The 23,317-nt window shown below is 32.5% G+C and overlaps 1 protein-coding gene across 1 annotated transcript; it reads right to left on the reverse strand.

The window, feature by feature from the left end:
* Nucleotides 1-16,324: 16,324 nt before the first annotated feature.
* Nucleotides 16,325-19,125, reverse strand: LOC127095231 (cation/H(+) antiporter 15). The gene is made up of 4 exons (XM_051033949.1): nt 18,934-19,125; nt 18,131-18,676; nt 17,663-17,953; nt 16,325-17,572 (listed from the first exon to the last, which is right to left on the reverse strand). The coding sequence occupies exons 1-4, from the start codon at nt 19,123-19,125 to the stop codon at nt 16,325-16,327; spliced, it is 2,277 nt and encodes a 758-aa protein (XP_050889906.1).
* Between the last annotated feature and the right edge of the window lie 4,192 nt (nt 19,126-23,317).

Genomic DNA, 23,317 nt, shown 5'->3' on the forward strand with positions numbered 1-23,317 from the left:
TTTATTTGCTGCACGCTAAGGACGAATCCTTAGATAAATTCAAAATTTATAAAACTGAAGTTGAAGTGCAACAGAATGTGTTGATTAAAACATTACGTACAGATAGAGGTGGTGGATATTATGATCATGTATTTTTCCAATCCGTAGGAATCATTCATGAGACTACGGCACCATATACACCTCAACAAAATGGTGTGGCTGAAAGGAAAAATAGAGTGCTTAAGGAAATGGTGAATGCCATGTTATCTTACTCTGGTTTGAGTGAAGGGTTTTGGGGAGAAGCTATGTTAACGGCTTGCTATTTGTTAAATAGGGTTCCTAATAAAAGGAACAAGACTACCCCATATGAACTTTGGTATAAGAAACGACCCAACTTAACATTTCTACGTGTTTGGGGTTGTAGGGCCGTGGTTAGACTCCCGGACCCAAAAAGGAAAACTTTGGGTGAAAAGGGTGTAGCTTGCATCTTTGTTGGATATGCTGAGCACTCCAAGGCCTATAGGTTTTATGTTATAGAACCTAATGACTCGATTTCTATTAACACGATTATAGAATCGAGAGATGCCATATTTGATGAGAATTGTTTCTCTTCTATACCTAGACCAAAGGACTCTATACCTAATTCAGATGAATCTCTAAAGGATGATCATTCAAATGATGTGCCAAGTGAGACACTTGAACCTCGTAGGAGCAAAAGAGCTAGAAAATCTAGATCTTATGGATCTGATTTTCAACTATATTTAGTTGAGGGATCAAAGGATCAGATTGACACTCAATACTATTATTGCTATAATATAGAGGAGGATCCAAGAACGTATGATGAAGCTGTGAAATCTCGAGATTCTACTTTTTGGAAAGAAGCAATTGACGAAGAGATTGGTTCTATCATGGAAAATAATACTTGGGTATTATCTGATTTACCACCAGGTTGCAAACCATTGGGTTGCAAATGGATCTTCAAAAGGAAGATGAAAGTCGATGGTACAATTGACAAGTTTAAAGCTAGATTAGTTATCCAAGGCTTCAGACAAAAGGAAGGGATTGATTATTTCGATACCTATGCTCCTGTTGCCCGTATCACTACTATTAGATTGTTGATTGCCTTGGCGGCTATTCATAATCTAGTGATTCATCAAATGGATGTCAAAACAGCATTTCTGAATGGTGATTTGGAGGAAGAAGTGTATATGAAGCAACCTGAAGGATTTGTAATGCCTGGTAATGAGCATAAAGTGTGTAAGCTAATTAAGTCATTGTATGGGCTGAAACAAGCTCCGAAGCAGTGGCATCAAAAGTTTGATGAGGTTGTCTTGTCTAATGGTTTCATTCTAAACCAAGCTGACAAATGTGTATATAGAAAATTTGATACTTCCGGTAAAGGAGTTTTCATTTGTTTATATGTTGATGACATGTTGATCTTTGGCACCGACCAAAATCAAGTTGATAAAACGAAGAATTTCTTGTCATCAAGGTTCTCCATGAAGGATATGGGAGAAGCGGATGTTATTCTTGGTATTAAGATTAAACGGGAGAATAAGGGGATTGTAATTACGCAATCTCATTACATTGAGAAAATACTCAAGAAGTTCAATTATGAAAGTTGTTCTCCAGTAAGTACTCCCATGGATCCGGGAGAAAAGCTTATGCCAAATACAGGTAAACCTGTGGATCAACTCGAATATTCAAAAGCTATAGGCTCTTTGATGTATGCTATGATTAGCACTAGACCGGATATTGCTTATGCGGTTGGAAAGTTAAGCAGATTTACTAGTAATCCTAGTAGACATCATTGGCATGCGATAACTAGGGTATTCAAGTACTTGAAGGGTACAATAAATTATGGATTGTCATATATGGGATTTCCTTCGGTGTTAGAGGGTTATTCGGATGCTAGTTGGATAAATAATGCTGAAGATTCATCCTCTACAAGTGGATGGGTGTTCTTGCTTGGGGGAGGTGCCATCTCATGGGCTTCCAAGAAGCAAACATGTATAACTGGTTCCACAATGGAATCTGAGTTTGTAGCATTAGCTGCTGCTGGTAAAGAAGCGGAATGGCTAAGGAATTTGGTATATGAGATTCCGATATGGCCTAAACCGATATCACCAATTTCTATCCGTTGTGATAGTACTGCCACATTGGCTAAAGCTTATAGTCAAATATACAATGGAAAGTCTAGACATTTGGGTGTTAGACATAGTATGATTAGGGAATTAATCATGAATGGGGTGATATCTATTAAGTTTGTTTGGTCGCAACAAAACTTAGCTGACCACTTGACGAAGGGGTTAGCTAGAGACTTAGTGAAGAAGTCAGCAATTGGGATGGGATTAAAGTCCATTTAAATCTGTTAGCTATGGTATACCCAATTCCCTTCTAATACAATATTAGAAGCAGAATTCAATGTGGAAAGATCATAGTTAGAGATTGGAGCAATTGTGTTTATCTTCCCAAGGTATGTGCTCAGACCTGCAAGTGATGGTTAGGTTGAATTATATCTTCTTAATGGTTCTTTTGGAAAATTGCAAATGCAGGTGCAAGATTAAAAGAATCACCTATGTGAGCATGAAGTTTTGCCGCTTCAAGAAGCTTGGACTTGGCTTCCTATATGCTTATTAATGGATAAGGACACATGGCTTGTAAAGTGTCAAGTATGAATAGTAGAGTATTGTAAGAAACATATGTGTACTATATCTTCAGACACTCAAATGGATTGACGGGTTCAATCGCTATGACACCCCGATTTTCGAGTATTTGGAATGTGTATTTGTACTAAGATGAAAATTCAATCGCAAGACATTTTCATTTATGCATTTGTTTGATCGTTATACCTGTGTGTTATACCCTTGTATATATAATTGTATATACTGAGTAAATCAAGGATTACACTAAAATGGGGGGGATTTGTTGGTGATTTTAGTATCATCAATGTATTTTAGTAGTAATGTGATTTATTATAGGCCGATGCAATTATGCGTTAAAGCTTGGAAACGAGTTAGGGGTAGTGCGGAGTGCACGCACGTCGAGTCAACGTATAATTGAATGCGAATAATTGAAACGGGGTTCCAACGTTCGAAATTTTCTTTTGAATTTCGAATCCTTTCCCAACCGACGTAACCGTTTCTGAACAGTTGTGTCTTTTCGGTTTCTGTTATTCATCTCCTATATAAGGAGTCATTTGGCCTCAGTTTGAAAAGTGATAACGAAATCAAACTTTCTCTCTACATTCCTGAACATCTCTCTTTGCCAGAAATAAATTGTTCTTCAAGAATTATCCCCACAAAGAGTTCGTGAACCCAGGCAAGAATAGGGTCGAAATACTTTGTTCGGAAAGTGTACGAACATGATTCTTCGAAGTTATCCAGGATTATCATACCCAATTTCTAACATTATTAGTAATCTAATATAAAAAAAAGCATGTAATCACAAGTTCAAAATAATGCTGAAAATGTCCGATGAAACCGCTAAAGCGACTTTGACATTTTTGATCAAGAGACCCAAAAGCTACTAAATACAACAGCTCAAATGCTCTTGCAACAACAACCTAACATGTTTACACCATCAATTCTACATAACCTCTGTCATTGTACTCTTATTTTTGAAATAAAATTGTCTATAAAAAACTTAAAAGAAGGATTGCAAATTTACACAATATCACGAAATTTTGTACCAACCGCTATTTTACAAGAATCAATTCTGAAAATACATTTTAACATGTAATTAAATTTGTACTACAATCATACAAATATACTACTAATTTTATGAATACAAACAATATACTTATCACATATAGGAGTCCATATCACCACAATGATTTAAAATAAAGAAGATCACCAAGAAGAATAAGAAGAAGAGGAACAACAACAACAACAACTTAGTGTTGAGCGAAGGCTAATCATAACATCATCAGATGATGAAACATATATCAAAGGGAATTCTAAAAATAATAATAGCAACAATGATCTTCATATATTATCCTGTGACGACGAGTCACTTCTCATACACAAATTAAAGAGTCGAAAATCCATTAAAGCAAAACAAAGAAACTATTAGAAGTAATTCATATTTATTAATTATATTATTTTCTTAGCCCCTAAGTTTGTTAGGGGGTATTTTAGTATTTTATCCTATTCTAGTAACCCTAGTTTTAGCTTATAAATAGGGTGACAATCATTGTAACTTTTATCATGTTTTGTAGCCGTCATTCTCTTAATAGAATATTCATCTTTCATTCTACCTTTGCACCAACAATTGGTATCTAGAGCTCCGGTTCAGATTCATTGGGAAACACGGGAAACACGAGTGAACGTGAGGTCTTGTGTGTTTGATTTTGATTCTTAGATTCGTGTTGAATCTTGAACAAAATCTGATTAGAATTTTAATTTTGTGGGTTGGGAAACACTGTGTGAGAAATCTGAGTGTACTGTGCAAGGTAGAAAGATGAACGGAAACGGCAACATGAACACCAAACTTCCAGTATTTGACGGTAAAAACTGGAATCGTTGGATGATCCAAATGCGTGTACTGTTCGGTGCTCAAGATGTTCTAGATCTTGTCACTGATGGTTATGTTCCGGTAGCAGCAGATGCGACGGATGAACAGAAAAACGCGCAAAAGGAAGTAAGGAAAAAGGATCAGAAAGCATTGTTCTTCATTCATCAATGTGTTGATGTAAATGTGTTTGAGAAGATTGCAGATTCAACGACAACAAAGGCTGCGTGGGACACACTGGTTAGATGTTATGGTGGTGACGCATCAGTGAAGAAGGTGAAGCTTCAGTCCTTGAGAAAGCAATATGAGAATCTCAACATGAAGAATAATGAGAAAGTTTCTGAATACATCTCCAGAGTGATTCTGATCACTAATGAGATGAAAGCGTGTGGAGAAACTCTTTCTGAAGAAACAATCATGGAGAAGGTATTGAGATCCCTTACCTGTCAATTTGATTACATTGTGGTAGCAATAGAACATTCCAAAGATCTGAGCACCATGAGAATTGAAGAGCTGCAGAGCAGTCTAGAAGCGCAAGAGTTGCGTTTAACTGAGAGAACTTCTGAAAGGGAAGTAGAGCAGCAGGCTCTGAAAGCAACTTCTGATAGGAGGTATCAGAAGCAGTCAGAAGCCAGGAGAAGATCTGATGGTGGTCAGAAGTCAGAAAGCTCAACCTCTGATAGACAAAAGAATGCTCAGAAGGGAAAAGAGAAGTATGACAAGAAGAAAATCCAATGTTACTGCTGTAAGAAGTTTGGTCATTTTGCTAGAGACTGTTGGCCAAACAAGGAGAGAAAATCAGAAGAAGAAAATATAGCCAGAAGTTCTGATGACGAATCTGTGCTATTGATGGCCTCTGAATCTGATGATATGGATCTGATAGACTGGTGGTATATGGACACTGGCTGTTCAAATCATCTTACTGGAAACAAGAAATGGCTGGTTGACTTTGACTCTGAAAAGAGGACAAAGATCAGATGTGCTGATGACAAATATCTTAATGCAGAAGGTATGGGAAATGTCAGAGTGATTCTGAACAATGGGAAAACAGCATTGATTCAGAACGTGTGGTATGTACCTGGCATCAGAAGCAATCTGATGAGTGTGGGACAATTAATTGAGAAAGGTTTTTCAGTTACCATGAAGGACAATCTTCTGAAGCTGTATGACTGCAATCAGAAGTTGATTATGGAGTCAGAACAGGGAAGGAATAGAACATTCAAGGTGAATGTCAGAACTGCAGACTCAGAATGTCTTAGTGCAACAAGTGCTGAGAAGGAGAGTGAGCTATGGCACAGAAGATTTGGTCATTTGAATTTCAGAAGCTTAAAACATTTGAATTCAAAGAAGTTGGTACATGGAATTCCTGCAATTAAGAAGCCTGAAAAGTCATGCAAAGTTTGCATGGAAGGAAAACAACCACGATTGCCATTTGCGTCAGAAACTGCTCCAAGAGCAAAACATGCCTTGGGAGTTGTACATTCTGATGTGTGTGGTCCATTTCCAGTAGCATCGATTGGAGGGAATAAATACTTTGTGTTATTTGTTGATGAATTCACAAGAATGACATGGGTATCCCTTATTAAGTTTAAACACGAGGTGTTTGATGAATTCAAGAAGTTCAGAATGAAGGCTGAGAATCAGAGTGGTCAGAAGTTGAAGATTCTTAGAACTGACGGTGGAGGTGAGTATAACTCCAAAGAGTTCCAGAAGTTCTGTGAGGAGAATGGAATTGAGCATGAGGTTACTGCTCCTTATACCCCTCAACACAATGGTCTTGCTGAAAGAAGAAACCGCACTTTGCTTGATATGGTGAGAAGCATGCTAAAGGAGAAGAAGCTTCCTCAGAAGCTCTGGGGAGAAGCTGTTGCCACTGCAACGTATGTACTCAACCGATGTCCTACGAAGAAGTTGAAGGAAATAGTTCCAATACAGAAGTGGACTGGAGATAAGCAAAGTGTTAGTCATCTGAAGGTGTTTGGTTCTGTTTGCTATAAACATGTTCCAGAAGCCAGAAGACAGAAGCTGGATGATAGAAGCAAAGTGATGATTCTGATAGGGTACCACAGTACAGGTGCATACAAGCTCTATTGTCCAGAAACCAATAAAATTGAATTCAGCAGAGATGTGATTGTGAAGGAATCAGAAGTTTGGAATTGGGATAAGTCTCAATCTGATTCTGATGTTAGAACTTCTGAAGAAAGGTCAGAGTTAAGAATTTCTGAAGTTAGAGTAAACTCTGACATTGATTCTGATTCTGATAGTGATTCTGACTCTGGAGAAGACTCAGAAGATGAAGGTGACTCTGATGATCCAGACTCTGATGACCCAGACTCTGATGGTAATCCAGATTCTGGTGGCAATTCAGACTCTGGAAATATGCCAGCCCCTGAAGATGGTCAAAGCTCTGGAGGAAGTCAACCATCTGAAGCTAGAAACTCTGAAGCTCAAGACTCTGAACAAGTTCAGAGACCACAAAGAATCAGAAACATCCCCAGAAGATATGCAGAATTTGACATGCTGCAAGACACTGAAGTAGACTCTGAAGGAGAAGTTATTCAGTGTGCCATGTTAGTAGACTCTGAACCCATAAGTACAGAAGAGGCTCTTAAGCAGAAGCTCTGGCTGAAGGCCATGAAAGAAGAACTTGATGCTATAGAGAGAAACAAGACTTGGAAGCTGACAGAACTTCCAAAAGACAAGAAAGCCATCAGCGTCAGATGGGTTTTCAAGCAGAAGTTAAAGCCAGATGGTTCAATTTTCAAACATAAAGCAAGGTTGGTAGCCAGAGGATTTCTACAGAAACCTGGGTTGGATTACTCTGAAGTGTTTGCACCTGTAGTAAGACATGAAACAATCAGAATGGTGATTGCAATAGCTGCTAACAGGAATTGGCCTCTGATGCATTTAGATGTAAAATCTGCATTTCTGAACGGTCCATTAGAAGAAGAAGTTTACGTGTCACAACCCCCTGGATTTGTGAAAAAGAATCAGGAAGGGATGGTGTACAGATTATACAAAGCTCTATATGGATTGAAACAAGCGCCCAAAGCTTGGAATCAGAAGATTGATTCATTTTTCAAGAAGCAAGGCTTTCAGAAATGTGAGATGGAGTACGGTGTCTATGTTCAGCATACTTCTGAAGGAAATATGACTCTGGTATGTTTATATGTTGATGATATACTGCTGACTGGAAGTTCTGAACAGGAGATAGCCAAGTTCAAGAAAGTTCTGATGAATGAATTCGAAATGACTGATCTAGGCAAAATGACATACTTTCTAGGGATGGAATTCAGATACTCTGAGAAAGGTATTATTTTGCATCAGCTCAAGTATGAATTAGAACTTCTGAAAAGATTTGAACTGAAGAATTGTAAGATTGCTGTCACACCTTCTGATACAAATCAGAAACTGGATTCTGACTCTGATGGAAAGGATGTGGATGCTACAACCTTCAAACAGTTGGTTGGTTCTCTGAGGTATTTGTGCAATACCAGACCTGATATTTGCTATTCAGTTGGGATGGTTAGTAGGTTCATGAGTAAACCTAAGTGGTCCCATTACCAAGCTGCTGTCAGGATTCTGAGGTATATCAAGGGAACTCTGAAGTATGGAGTATTATTTCCTTCTGGAAGAAAGGATGAGTCAGAACTTCTGAGTTATTCAGATTCTGATTGGTGTGGAGACAGAGTTGACAGAAGAAGTACGTCTGGGTACTTATTCAAATTTCTGGGAGGTCCTATTTCTTGGTGTTCCAAGAAGCAACCTGTTGTGGCATTGTCAACTTGTGAAGCTGAATACATTGCAGGTGCTGTTACTGCATGTCAGGCTGTATGGATTCTGAATCTATTGCAGGATCTGAAGATTAAAGTAAACAAACCTCTGAAGCTGATGATTGACAACAAGTCTGCAATCAATCTTGCCAGAAACCCAGTGTTGCATGGGAGAAGCAAGCACATTGAGACCAAGTATCATTTTCTGAGACATCAAGTTCAGAGGGGAGTGTTAGAAGTTGTACACTGCAGCACTCAGAAACAGTTGGCAGATGTTCTGACGAAAGCTATCAAGACTGATCAATTCCTCAGATTAACGGATGGAATTGGTGTTACAAGCTTTGATGGAATATGAATTAAGGGATGGTATTAGAAGTAATTCATATTTATTAATTATATTATTTTCTTAGCCCCTAAGTTTGTTAGAGGGTATTTTAGTATTTTATCCTATTCTAGTAACCCTAGTTTTAGCTTATAAATAGGGTGACAATCATTGTAACTTTTATCATGTTTTGTAGCGGTCATTCTCTTAATAGAATATTCATCTTTCATTCTACCTATGCACCAACAGAAACAACAAAATCTCATCCAAGAAAAAAAATAACAAAAACCATAAAAATTGATTCCAATTTTGAAGATTCCTTTTATGTTTTAAAATTTAATTTCATGTTTCGCCTTCATTTCCATTATTTATAAATGTATTAGTTTTCAATTAAAATTAGACTATTTTCTTTTGTTATGATAATCTTATTATCTATATTATAGAGTTTTTATAATAAATAATATCTACCATAAATAAAGTATTATTTTATTTCAACAACTTCTATTTACTACCCGCACGGTCTTCTTAACCAACGGTGCATCACGCGGGTCCTATTCTAGTAACTATTATTTCATATACATCATGGTACAAAGTTATTTGGACTACAAGACCAAATCAGATTATTGAGCAAGATTTGATAAGTACTAGTCAGCAAATTGGAATTCATTTATCAATAATTTTTTTTCTTCCATTTGAACTAATTTCAATAATTATTTTAGTTTCTTTGATATGTGCAATTGTCGTAGCTCTCGAGTAAGAAATCTTTATAGAACTAATAATAGAAATCAAGATTTTGTCTGAAGCTAATAATCAATGGAAAGAACCCTAATCTTACTATAGTCTTAAACTTTGAGGAATTTTTGATTCAGTACCTTGAAACAAAAAACCAGAAAAAAAAGAAAAATTATTTTGTAGTACTTGATCTCGTCACTAATCGTCACTTATTTTTAACTATATAAGAATATGTGGAGCTCGACATGTCTGGAAGCACATGAGAATGTTCTTTTTCTGATATTATTACCAATATTAGATATTAGGTTAGCCATAGCATTACTATACCCTCCATATTCATTGCGGTATGGTTATTTGTCAGCTTGGGTTGAACTTACGATATATTTGGAAGCCTCCATCCAGACGAGTATTTTATAGAAACCCGACAAGGAATTCCTTTAATAATTGGCCATTTTGATTTTGGAACAACTCGATGAATTTAGTTAATCTTTTTAGGAGGCTCCAATGACCATAGATAGGACCTATCAATTTTTTAGAGTCTGATGGTTGGCTGTTCACTAACGGTATCCACCGTTTCTTTTTTGGGATCAATATGAGCAATGCAGTTCATCCAACGATAAACCTAATCTGAATTACAGAACTATGACACAATCAAACACAAATGAACAAAATGTTGAATTGAATCGTATCAGTCTCTACTGGGGTTTATTACTCATATTTGTACTTTCTTTTTTATTCTCAATTTATTTCTTCAATTAATTCATCAATTAATATAAGAAATGAGAATTATATATATATATATATATATATATATATATATATATATATATATATATATATATATATATATATATATATATATATATATATATATATATATATATATATATATATACACTAGGAATTCTCTTATCCTATTCGGAAGGATATCATTTCATAATTATATATATGATTGTTTAGGTCTCTAGTATGAATAACTACTTGATCAAATATGGAGGAAAGTAGGATAAATGGCCAATACTACTGGAAGAATTCCTCTTTGGATAGTAGGTACTATAACCGCTATTATTGTGATTGGTTTAACTGGTATTTTCTTTTAAGGTTCATATTCCGGATTGGGATCATCCCTCTAATAATGAGATGAATTTATTTTTCAAAATGAAAGCATAAGAACTCTACAGTGATCCACTCTTTCTTTGATGAATTCGAGTGGGTCCCGTTGAGTTTTTAATAATCAGAATAATTTTGAAAGTGAGTCAATACATAACTTTATTCTATGTTTCAAAAAATTCCATTTCCTTTTTTAGGATCTGAATGAAAATATAATCTTAATAGAAATATATTTCTAATATAGACTCATGATTCAATTCTTTTTTTTTAAAGTTAATTAAGAAACTTGTATTCGGTGAATTCAATTCCCACTCTTTTTTATTTGGTCATTCCTTCTACGTATCTATTTTGACATAAACAATAAAGAATCACTCTAGGAAAAGATAAATTATCCATCCTAGAATTCTGTTTTCCCCTTTTCTATTTCTATTTTACTTAATATATTGTACCTAAATGTTAATAGAACATAATAAAATGTTACGCAAACAAAATATTTTACTTTTATAAATAATTTAATAAAGATGGATATTAACATTATTATAAACATTTATATCATTTAAGAAAAACTCATGAAATAATGACAATAAATATAATAGACTATTTTTTAAATCATTAAAGAAAACTGATGAATTAATGGACCTGAGTTACACATTTTGGTGAATATAATAATAAAACTTTATAATGGTCTAAGATTTATTATCACTCACAACTTATACCATTTAAAATGGATTGATAGGGTTGTTTACTTACATATTAAGTAATTGACTAATTTAATTTTATCATAATTAAGAATTAATATTCATTTATTATTATTACAAGCATGTTTTACATGTTTAATAATTAATTTTATTATAATTAACCGTTCATTGGATTCCAATTGCATTACAATTTGCAATTTATAATCAATATACATGGTTTACTTATATATTCTTATTATTACTATTACTATTATTATTAATATTCATATCAACTTTTTTAAATATAACATGGGAAACAATCAATATAAAAAAATCATTTTGTACACAATTTTATTCATATTTATAAATAATTATATTTATTCTTTTTATAATCAAATCTTGTGCCTTCAGCAACTACTCCTGCAACTCTCTGAGCATAACATTCCTCTCAGCAGTCAACTTGTTGACTTCATCTACTACCGAAAATGGAGTATCCCCTCTTACTAACATTGGTGGGGTTCTTCCATATAAGACTTCAAAAGGAGTGGCATTCAAGGATGCATGGTAATTGGTATTGTACTAAACTGCCCAAGCCAACCATTTTGGCCACTATTTTGGTTTAAGCTCAGTCGCACATCTCAAATAAGTCTCTAAACACCTATTGCCACCTCAATTTTCTCATCTGACTGAGGACGGTAAGCACTATTGTACTTCAATCCATTACCTGCCTGTTTAAACAATTAAGACCAAAAATTACTTTAAAAAAACCTTATCTCTATCAGAGACTATGGAGATAGGGAAACCATGTAGCCTGACCACTTATTTTATGAATAAGTCAGTAATGTTCTTAGCAGTATAAGGATGGCTCATATGAAGGAAATGAGCATATTTTGTCAATCTATCCACCACTATCATCACAATATCCACTCCATACACCTTAGGCAACCCTCACACATGAAGTCCATAGAAATGTTACTCCATGTCTGTGTTGGTATACGCAAATGTTGTAGCAATCCTCCATGGCTCAAGGTTTGATACTTATTCCTTTGACACACTTCACAAGCCTGCACATACTCTTATATCCTCTTTCTCATACCCTCCCAATACACCACACTAGAATTTTTTTGTAAGTCCTTAGGTATCCTGAGTTCCCTTCCACAACAGTATCATGGAACTCATGTAAGATCCAAGCAAATCTGGGTGATTGCTTTGGAACCACTATTCTGCCTTCATGATACAACCTACCACCTTTGAGCTGAAAACCAGTTTGGCTACTAGGATCTGCTAGCAGGACCTGCACTATAGCCTTTAATTTTTCATCACCTTGTACTTCTTCCTCCCATCCTTATCTCTCCTAGGGAATTGAGACTTAAATCATGCATACTGACAAGGGAACATTCCCTGATTCTCTCTCTTCTGCCACCTCTCCCATGTGCTGCTAACATAATTAATTTTGAGTGGGAGTGGAATTATTCCCCAACTCTCTCTTCCTATGTGTCCTCCTATACACCTTGCTATATCTATCACATTGAAATTGATCCTTCTAGCAAGCTAGATCACTAAAAGAGATCACTGAAATTGATAGTACAGATTCTACGAGCTAACCAAGTATTATTGGACAACAATTTAAACTACTTAGGTTTTTCAATGCAAAAAAAAATTGAAGTATATAAAAAAAAATCTTGGTCATATCAATAAGGTCATGATATTTCTATTTCTTTGTCTTTTTTTATTACATATAATGGATCTGTCTAAACTGCTGCACGATTTCCTTTTAGTCTTTGTGGGATCTGTTGGTGCAAAGGTAGAATAAATGATGAAAGGAAATATTCTATTCAGAGAATGACGGCTACAAAAAACATGATAAAAATTACAATGATTGTCACCCTATTTATAAGCTAAAACTAGGGTTACTATAATAGGATAAAATACTAAAATACCCTCTAACAAACTTAGGGGCTAAGAAAATAGTACAACTAATAAATATGAATTACTTCTAATACCATCCCTTGATTCATATTCCATCAAAACTTGTAACACCAATTCCATCCCTTAATCTGAGAAATTGATCAGTCTTGATAGCTTTCGTCAGAACATCTGCCAACTGTTTCTGAGTGCTGCAGTGTACAACTTCTAACACTCCCCTCTGAACTTGATGTCTCAGAAAATGATACTTGGTCTCAATGTGCTTGCTTCTCCCATGCAACACTGGGTTTCTGGCAAGATTGATTGCAGACTTGTTGTCAATCATCAGCTTCAGAGGTTTGTTTACTTTAATCTTCAGATCCTGCAATAGATTCAGAATCCACACAGCTTGACATGCAGTAACAGCACCTGCAATGTATTCAGCTTCACAAGTTGACAATGCCACAACAGGTTGCTTCTTGGAACACCAAGAAATGGGACCTCCCAGAAATTTGAATAAGTACCCAGACGTACTTCTTCTATCAACTCTGTCTCCACACCAATCAGAATCTGAATAACTCAGAAGTTCTGACTCATCCTTTCTTCCAGAAGGAAATAATACTCCATACTTCAGAGTTCCCTTGATATACCTTAGAATCCTGACAGCAGCTTGGTAATGGGACCACTTAGGTTTACTCATGAACCTACTAACCATCCCAACTGAATAACAAATATCAGGTCTGGTATTGCACAAATACCTCAGAGAATCAACCAACTGTTTGAAGGTTGTAGCGTCCACATCCTTTCCATCAGAGTCAGAATCCAGTTTCTGATTTGTATCAGAAGGTGTGACAGCAATCTTATAGTTCTTCAGATTAAATCTCTTCAGAAGTTCTAATTCATACTTGAGCTGATGCAAAATAATACCTTTCTCAGAGTATCTGAACTCCATCCCTAGAAAGTATGTCATTTTGCCTAGATCAGTCATTTCGAATTCATTCATCAGAACTTTCTTGAACTTGGCTATCTCCTGTTCAGAATTTCCAGTCAGCAGTATATCATCAACATATAAACATACCAGAGTCATATTTCCTTCAGAAGTATGCTAAACATAGACACCGTACTCCATCTCACATTTCTGAAAGCCTTGCTTCTTGAAAAATGAATCAATCTTCTGATTCCAAGCTTTGGGCGCTTGTTTCAATCCATATAGAGCTTTGTATAATCTGTACACCATCCCTTCCTGATTCTTTTTCACAAATCTAGGAGGTTGTGACACGTAAACTTCTTCTTCTAATGGACCATTACAACTAAAAATTGAAAAACTAATTGACGTCTATTACATTTTACTTTTGACTAATCATCTGTAATTTAATTTAATTTTTAATTTTTATTCACATCAAATTTACAACTATTTATTTCCTAATGACAATATAAAATTATAACTTTCATATGTGAACTAAATTGAAATATTTATTAACAATAAAAATTTAATAAAAAATTTAATCAAATTATAATAAAACAATTTATCTACATTTTCATTTAACCATTAATATTATTATTTATCAAAAAAGTATAAATAATGAATATAATGTCATTTTAAAAATTAAATAATGAATATCATAAATAACTAAAAAAAATATAATTCACGTTATTATTCTTAACTGAATGATGCATATGAATAATAAATATATTACTTTATTTCTAAATATTAACAAAATTAATACATATAAAATTTTATTTTAAATATTAATAGCACATAATAAAATGTTACACAAACAAAATATTTTATTTTTGTAAATAATTTAATAAAGATGGATATTAACATTATTATAAACATTTATATCATTTAAAAAAAACTCATGAAATAAGGACAATAAATATAAGAGACTATTTTTTAAATCATGAAAGAAAATTGATGAATTGATGGACCTGAATTACACATTTTGGTGAATATAATAATAAAATTTTATAATGGTTTAAGATTTATTATCACTCACAACTCATACCGTTTAAAACGGATTGATATGGTTGTTTACTTACATATATTAAGTAATTGACTAATTTAATTTTATCATAATTAAGAGTTAATATTCATTTAATATTATGACAACCATATTTTACACGTTTAATAATTATTTTTATGATAATTAACGGTTCATTGGATTCCAATTACATTATAATTTGCAATTTATAATCAATATACATGGTTTACTTATATTATTATTATTATTAATATTATTATTTTATAAATATTCATATCAATTTTTTTAAAATATAACATAGAAAATAATCAATATAAAAAAGATCATTTTGTACAAAATTTTATTCATATTTATAAATAATTATATTTATTCTTTTTATAATCAAAATAATATTCTTCATATTGTTGGTAAATTACAAATAATAAACGTAGATATTAGATGAATATAATCAATATTTATTAAAAATAATGCATCACCATGTAGCATATATTATACTATATGAAGGCCATTAATTAAAGTATTAAAATAAAATTCATTTGAATCATAAAAAATTAATCTAGTCTATCTAAAAAAAATGTTTATTTATGATACTAATAAATAAACTGAATCTTGATAAAATATTTACAATAAACTACAATTAATTTTTTTTCTTTTTTTGGAGAACCACGAATATATTTAAAGTTGTTCACAAATTAAATTCAATAATGAAAATAATAAATATTTAATTTTTTTGTTATTACTCTAAATTTAAAATTACATATTAATAAAAAAAATTATATATATATATATATATATATATATATATAATTTTAATAAAATATATTAAATATCTGATTTTACTAAAATATATAATTCACACTTTTGCACTATAAATTGTGAAAAATTTGAAAATGATTTTACAAGGGCAATGTCGTCTTTTCATACGTGATGGAGGGTGTCAGGTCTAAGTGAGGGAGTGTCGAATTAAATGCTTCAAAAAAATACAAGCTCTAATTTTAAAGCTAAAACTCTATGATTTTTCGAGCCAGGCAGAATGATCCTTATGAGCTAGTCATTTTAACAGCTCTAAATGTACGGCTCAAAACCATACTATTCTATTTTAATATATTATATTAAATGAATTATCATTTAAAAAAGTAAAACATGTAATGCAGGTACTAGGAGACCATAACATGATTTAACTATTAAAAAAAATTGAAATATGGTATAACAAATAAATGGCTTTACCTGATGAACTATAACCACTTAATTTATAAAAAAATGAAAACAAATCATTCTAACTATACAAAATATTAATTAATCCAAAACTTTGTATCGTCGATCGATCTTTTACAAATTTTCAGTACCACTTTTCACTTCATGACATTTTCTCATAACGTGTTTTCTTCCAACCAAATATTGTTGCACAATAAGCACAGAAGATTGCGTACCAAAGTTAGTTGAAGCCAATATGTCACCTATAACACCAAGTTCAGGATGGTCGCACCATTCCAACAACCTCGAAAAAATCACCGAGTTCTTACCGCTTCCTTGTCCAACAATGTACAAATCATATCCAGGTTTATCAATATCGTTAAGAAGCGTTGGAATCTCTTCGCCCGTATTCGAATGGACTTCCTTCTCTGAGTAAAGAATTGAATCGTTATTGTTCACTGCTTTGTGCCTAAAGGAAATTATACACTCTTCATCCAACTCCTTTTGCATCACATTGTCTATAACCGTCGACAACATTCCATGACGAGACTTGCTTTTTTCCATTTTTAGTTTTGTTTCTTCTACAGCCTTACCTAACAGATTGATCCTCACAACATGTAATTGTGTTCCTGGATGCCTCGCCATTCTCCATGCAATAGACAAGGCTTCACGGTCGTCAGGTCCACCGATGAAAATCATTATAATGCGTAATTTTATTTCTAACAACGATCCTAAACCGCGATCCACAAAGATCCCTACCGAACAAGGTGCTTTTTGTAGAACATTTTTGTTTATCTCACAATGTTCATTGTGGATTATTTCTGGAGCATCTTCTATTGTTGAGTAGTCTTTGTGAAAGGGAAGGAGAATTAGGATGGCGCGTTTCTCTTCGGCAACATTGTAAATGTCCTCATGGATAGTTGTGTAGGACGAGATAACACTTGATATGTCAAACCTAATTGCATTGTATTGTTCTACGAGTTTTTCAAATGCATTAGTTATGCTCTCAAACTCTAATTGTGATCCATAGTTGGTTGCTTCTGCGCCACCAATCGTGCTGTTTGAATTATCCATTTGTGAAACAAGAATAGCTGTGCCATGTCTAGTGAGTTGAACTAAGTGAGCTACTGATACATGTATAGGTGAAAGTCTAGTAGCATTTGTGGCTTCAATGACATGGATCATGTTATTGGCATGTTTAGCATTGTGGACACAAGCGACGATTCGAAGCTCCACATCGAACCTCAGTTTTTGCACGGTCCTTAATTGCGATTGCATGAATCGGAATTTTGGTTTGTATATTGCATTGATCAAGGGAGAAACCATTACAGTCATTACTATAATAGCAAGCATCATAACCATGAAAGCATATGGATCCAAAATCTGTAAAGAAAAAAGAAAAAAAAGTAAGTTGGTTAAAAGGCTGTTTGATTTAAATCATGCAATAATAGAAAAATGGTAGTTTAAAATTACCCTTTTGTCCCAAGCAATATTCAATAGTATGACAGCCATGATACCCTTGGTGTTGAGAAGCAATCCAATGGCAACTCCATCTCGGGCAGACATACCGAAGAAGAAAGTGACAATCACAGAGCTCAAAACTTTAGGTAAGCATAACAAAAGCATAACCAAAAACATTAAACCCGCATTCTTTTGCTTCAAAAGGAAAGGCAAGTTGAATCTAAAACCAAATCCAGCAAAGTAAACAGGACACAAAATCCCAGAAACAAAATCGGCCGACAATTCCAAAACCACATCAGCAAACTTTCCATGAGGCAAAATTAATCCAAACACAAAAGCTCAAACAATAGGATGTGTACCGATAGAATTCGTAATGTACGAACAAATAAACACTCCCGTCAACACGTCCAACATGTGTGATTTTCGCCACGTGTTCATACTTGTTCAGTGTTCAATGATTGGAGTAAGGATAGGTCTCACCACAGCAAAGCAAAAAACTATGAACATCAAAGTAGAGATTACTGAGAGATAAGGCTTTCCACCTCTAGTCGAATAAGGAATCAACAAGGTAAACATAACCCAACCATATGCATCGGTTAACATAGCTGCTGTCAATGCATCTTTTCCAAGCTTTGTATATAAAAGTTTAAGATTAGCTAAGATTCTTGCAAGGACAGGGAAACCTGTTACAGAAAGTGCTAAACACCAGAATAAATATGCTTCGCCTTGATTTTCTTTTGGTGTTTGTGCGAAAACATCATTTTTATCTATAAGTTTTTGTTGTAGAGCTAGAAATCCAACACCAAATAACATTGGCGTCACAATGCCGGCAATTGCTATGCTTGTACCTTTCTTCCTTGATCTTAAGATGGTGTCTGAATTCATTTCTAAACCACTTAGGAACACATAGTACATTATTCCTAAGTTTGCAAAGGTTTCAACGGCTAGGATTCCATATTGACTATAAAACAAGGAAAATACCCATTCAAAATTTCCCAAGAGACTTGGACTCAGAGTAAAACCAGCCTGCATTATATAAAATTCAGGAATTATTATATTTTTTTATCTCTCATTTATGAAACGCAATCTTAATGTATGAACTTTTATATGTTTTTATGGAAGTCTTAATGTATGAACTTTTATATGTTTTTATGGCAGTCTTAATGTATGAACTTTTATATGTTTTTATGTTGAAAATTCAATGTGACTAACTATCATGTGTATTGATGATTCAAATTTACTGGCAAAAGAAAGAAAGAAATATATGATGAATGAATACTTACCAACACCTGCGCAATAATGAGGGGCACATGAAGGGGCTTAAGGACGAAGTAGAAAAGCCGAGAAACCAAAATATCATAAGCAATTTGGAGACACAAAAGAGGAACATGTTTTATCATAATATCATCAGCCATCCAGATATTGTTTGAAGGACCAAATGATACATTATAACATGCATAATTTGCCATCTCCATCTTTTCTTTTACTGTTCTTTCTTCTCTTGATTAGTTTCTTATGTTAATGTATTTTTTTTCTTCTCATTTAAATACTATGTTTTTTCTTTTACGTGAATAACATGCAAGTTATGATGAACAATGATGTATTAGAGCTGGCAAATGCAGTTTACATTGTTTGTTGCTACTATTTTACAGAATGCTCTATTTTTCATGATCTATGCTGACATTATGGTTGCTTTTTGATGATAGTTTTTTTTGTGTAATAAACATTACGTATATCCGCTTCCGCCATACACTAAATTTAGACATTGAACCTCTATTAGTTACTTAAAACAAATTCAAATGGATGAAAACTAACTGATGACGATATCAGAATGTTCCATACCGCTTTCCGAATGTCTTCTTTTATTTCTGAAAATATTAAATTTGTTTTTAAATTTGTTTAAAAAAACTAATGTGACATTAAGTCAGATAAATAAAAGTATAAAAAAAACTAATGAGACATTAAGTCAGATAAATAGAATTATAAAAGAGAAATGTATAAATACCAAATTAAAATTCTGAACTTAAAAAAAAACTATTTTACATTATCTAAGATAAAATCATTATTCGGTCTATTTAATTATCAACCGTTCATAAAGAATAATAAGAATAAGATCGCTTTATTTATAAAAATAATAATTTATTGAGAAATTTTAATATAACATACCCAAAAAATAAGCATATTAATATTTTAACTATAGAAATATGCAACTTTTATCTCAAGCACCTTTAAAGTTGAGCACATAATTGATTAAATTAATATGTAACTATTTTAAACACATATAAGGCTTAGTCAACAAAACCTTCAGTCAGCTTCTATAGTCACATATATATAAAGTCCTTGGTCGAACTGAGTCTGAATCTTACACTTTCTAGATGCTGCAAATGTTCATAAATTCCAGAGGTATATAACAAATTCAGAATTCCAATAAGAAAATCAAGACATAATACTTAGAATATATGCCACAAGATTTGGTACTATAACACACATTAAAGGTTTCAGAATGCAATAAGGGTGTCTTTTATTTTGTAAACATCACATTGTGTAATAACAATACACTTTGATGATCTCGTAAAGTAAAAAACACAGTATTCTCTGATGATACAACTCATGTTTGATGACGGCCAGGGTCGACCCAATTATATCGGAGGCCCGTTCTAATTACAAAAATGGGCCCATTTTTTTTAAAACATAATTATAATAATTAAAAAAAATATATTAAAAATACATTTATATATAAATTAAAAATAAATTTAATTATATTTATTTTGAGTTTTGATCCATCTTGATTTTTCTATGTATTGAGTTTTTATCGTAATATTTTTTTCGATTATTGAGTTTTTTTAATAACATTTTATTCATTTTTATTAATATTTATTAAAAAAAATTGAAAATTTCAAAAATTTGGCCCCTCTAATATTTGGGGCCCTGTGCTGCAGCACATGCACAGGGGCGACCCTGATGTCGGCTTACAACAAACTATCCATTGTTATACTTATTAGTGAATGAATGAAGAAGACATCACATCACCATGAAATAATGATAATAATAATATTCATTTATTATTATCACAATTGCATTTATTTTTTAATACGTTACTGTCATAAGAAAAGTCATAAACACATTGTTTTATATAAATAACAATCTGTTAATTTTTTTTAATACCTCACCATAACAACCATCAGATTCACTATATATTGATATTACCATACAATCAGCAATGGAAAATTTAATCTTAGATCTTAACATTCATAGAAATGATTTTGTTAGATGAGAAGGTATTAACTCTTTATCCGAAATATTGTATTTGTTCTTAACAAAATATACTTTTATATTCTAAATATTAAATATTATTATTTTTTCTTTAAAAAATAATTGATTTCAATATTTTATTGCTATATATTTTTTCCTTCATAGATGCAATGATAAACAAATATTTTATACCACTAATTGATACAAGAGGAAAACTTATATACCATGAAAAGTATAGAAATAGTTCGGGAAAATGAAACATACAAAAGAGTCAAAGACTTAAAAACATCATGGTTTTTACAAATGACTACTCTTAACAAGTATTCAATACTCAAAATCCACAATTTCACACCATTATTTTGAATTTGTTGTCATAGAAATAATTTCAAAAAGAGTTGGAGACAACAATGTTCTCTCTGGTAGTGTTATACACAAGTTACCCTACAATAATATAAATTATATTATATAACTACATTTATGTTTCTTTTTAGACATAAATGGAGTGCTTCATGCCCTTGGACATGAAGAAAATGTTTACTTACAAGAAAAACCTACAAAAATTCCCAGACTTGAATTGAGGCTACAAGAGTAAGATTTCAACTACACATATTTTCCTATTCATATATTCATATCTAAATTAAGTATACAAAATTAAAATTAATCTTACATTCTAAACATAATTGTTAAGGTCACATTGTGTAAAACTTTGAAAAAATTTGATGACAAGTCAACCAGAAAGAAGCGCCATTGTTGCAATCACCTCTACAACAGTGAATATGTTTAGAGGTAACTATATATTTAAACGTTATAGATATTTTATTCACTCAAAATATTACCATTTTCATAAATAAATCTAAATTTTTATTCCACAGATGAATACTTCATCAACTCAACTTTTATTGTTATAATGGCAATGACACTAGAGTCAGATACACAAGTACACTATAAATTTTATTTAAACAACTCTTTTGAAAATACAATTCTAAAGTTATTTTACTTCCCAATTTTTCTAAACTTCTAAACATGAGAGGTTTTCTTCATAGTTTTATCAACTATAAATGAAATTGATGATACGTTTGGATGGCATTATATTGAATGTGCAAACAGTATGAAGAAGTTTAACAAAAAGCCCATAAATTGAAATTTACTTCGTGTGAAACACCTTCTAAGTATCCAAAACAAGGTTAGACATTTGCAATCATAAACCATTTTATCAAAAATATTATTAGTAATATAATATAAAAAAGCATGTAATCACAAGTTCAAAATAATGCTGAAAATGTCCGATGAAACCGCTAAAGCCACTTTGACATTTTTGATCAAGAGACCCAAAAGCTACTAAATACAACAGCTCAAATGCTCTTGCAACAACAACCTAACATGTTTACACCATCAATTCTACATAACCTCTGTCATCGTACTCTTATTTTTGAAATAAAATTGTCTATAAAAAACTTAAAAGAAGGATTGCAAATTTACACAATATCACGAACTTTTGTACCAACCGCTATTTTACAAGAATCAATTCTGAAAATACATTTTAACATGTAATTAAATTTGTACTACAATCATACAAATATACTACTAATTTTATGAATACTAACAATATACTTATCACATATAGAAGTCCATATCACCACAATGATTTAAAATAAAGAAGATCACCAAGAAGAATCAGAAGAAGAGGAACAACAACAATAACAACAACTTAGTGTTGAGCGAAGGCTAATCATAACATCATCAGATGATGAAACATATATCAAAGGGAATTCTAAAAATAATAATAGCAACAATGATCTTCATATATTATCCTGTGACGACGAGTCACTTCTCATACACAAATTAAAGAGTCGAAAATCCATTAAAGCAAAACAAAGAAACAACAAAATCTCATCCAAGAAAAAAAATAACAAAAACCATAAAAATTGATTCCAATTTTGAAGATTCCTTTTATGTTTTAAAATTTAATTTCATGTTTCGCCTTCATTTCCATTATTTATAAATGTATTAGTTTTCAATTAAAATTAGACTATTTTCTTTTGTTATGATAATCTTATTATCTATATTATAGAGTTTTTATAATAAATAATATCTACCATAAATAAAGTATTATTTTATTTCAACAACTTCTATTTACTACCCGCACGGTCTTCTAAACCACCGGTGCATCACGCGGGTCCTATTCTAGTAACTATTATTTCATATACATCATGGTACAAAGTTATTTGGACTACAAGACCAAATCAGATTATTGAGCAAGATTTGATAAGTACTAGTCAGCAAATTGGAATTCATTTATCAACAAATTTTTTTCTTCCATTTGAACTAATTTCAATAATTATTTTAGTTTCTTTGATATGTGCAATTGTCGTAGCTCTCGAGTAAGAAATCTTTATAGAACTAATAATAAAAATC

Source organism: Lathyrus oleraceus, chromosome 6 (genome assembly GCF_024323335.1).
Source record: "Lathyrus oleraceus cultivar Zhongwan6 chromosome 6, CAAS_Psat_ZW6_1.0, whole genome shotgun sequence".
Taxonomy (NCBI): domain Eukaryota; kingdom Viridiplantae; phylum Streptophyta; class Magnoliopsida; order Fabales; family Fabaceae; genus Lathyrus; species Lathyrus oleraceus.

Bases quoted from the DNA above. Each gene is read 5' to 3' on its own strand.
- LOC127095231 (XM_051033949.1), bottom strand. From the start codon at position 19,125: ATGGAGATGGCAAATTATGCATGTTATAATGTATCATTTGGTCCTTCA. The intron at 18,677-18,933 runs GTAAGTATTCAT...TATATAATGCAG, and splicing joins TCATTATTGCGCAGGTGTTG to GCTGGTTTTACTCTGAGTCC. The intron at 17,573-17,662 runs GTAATTTTAAAC...TTTTCTTTACAG, and splicing joins ATATTGCTTGGGACAAAAGG to ATTTTGGATCCATATGCTTT.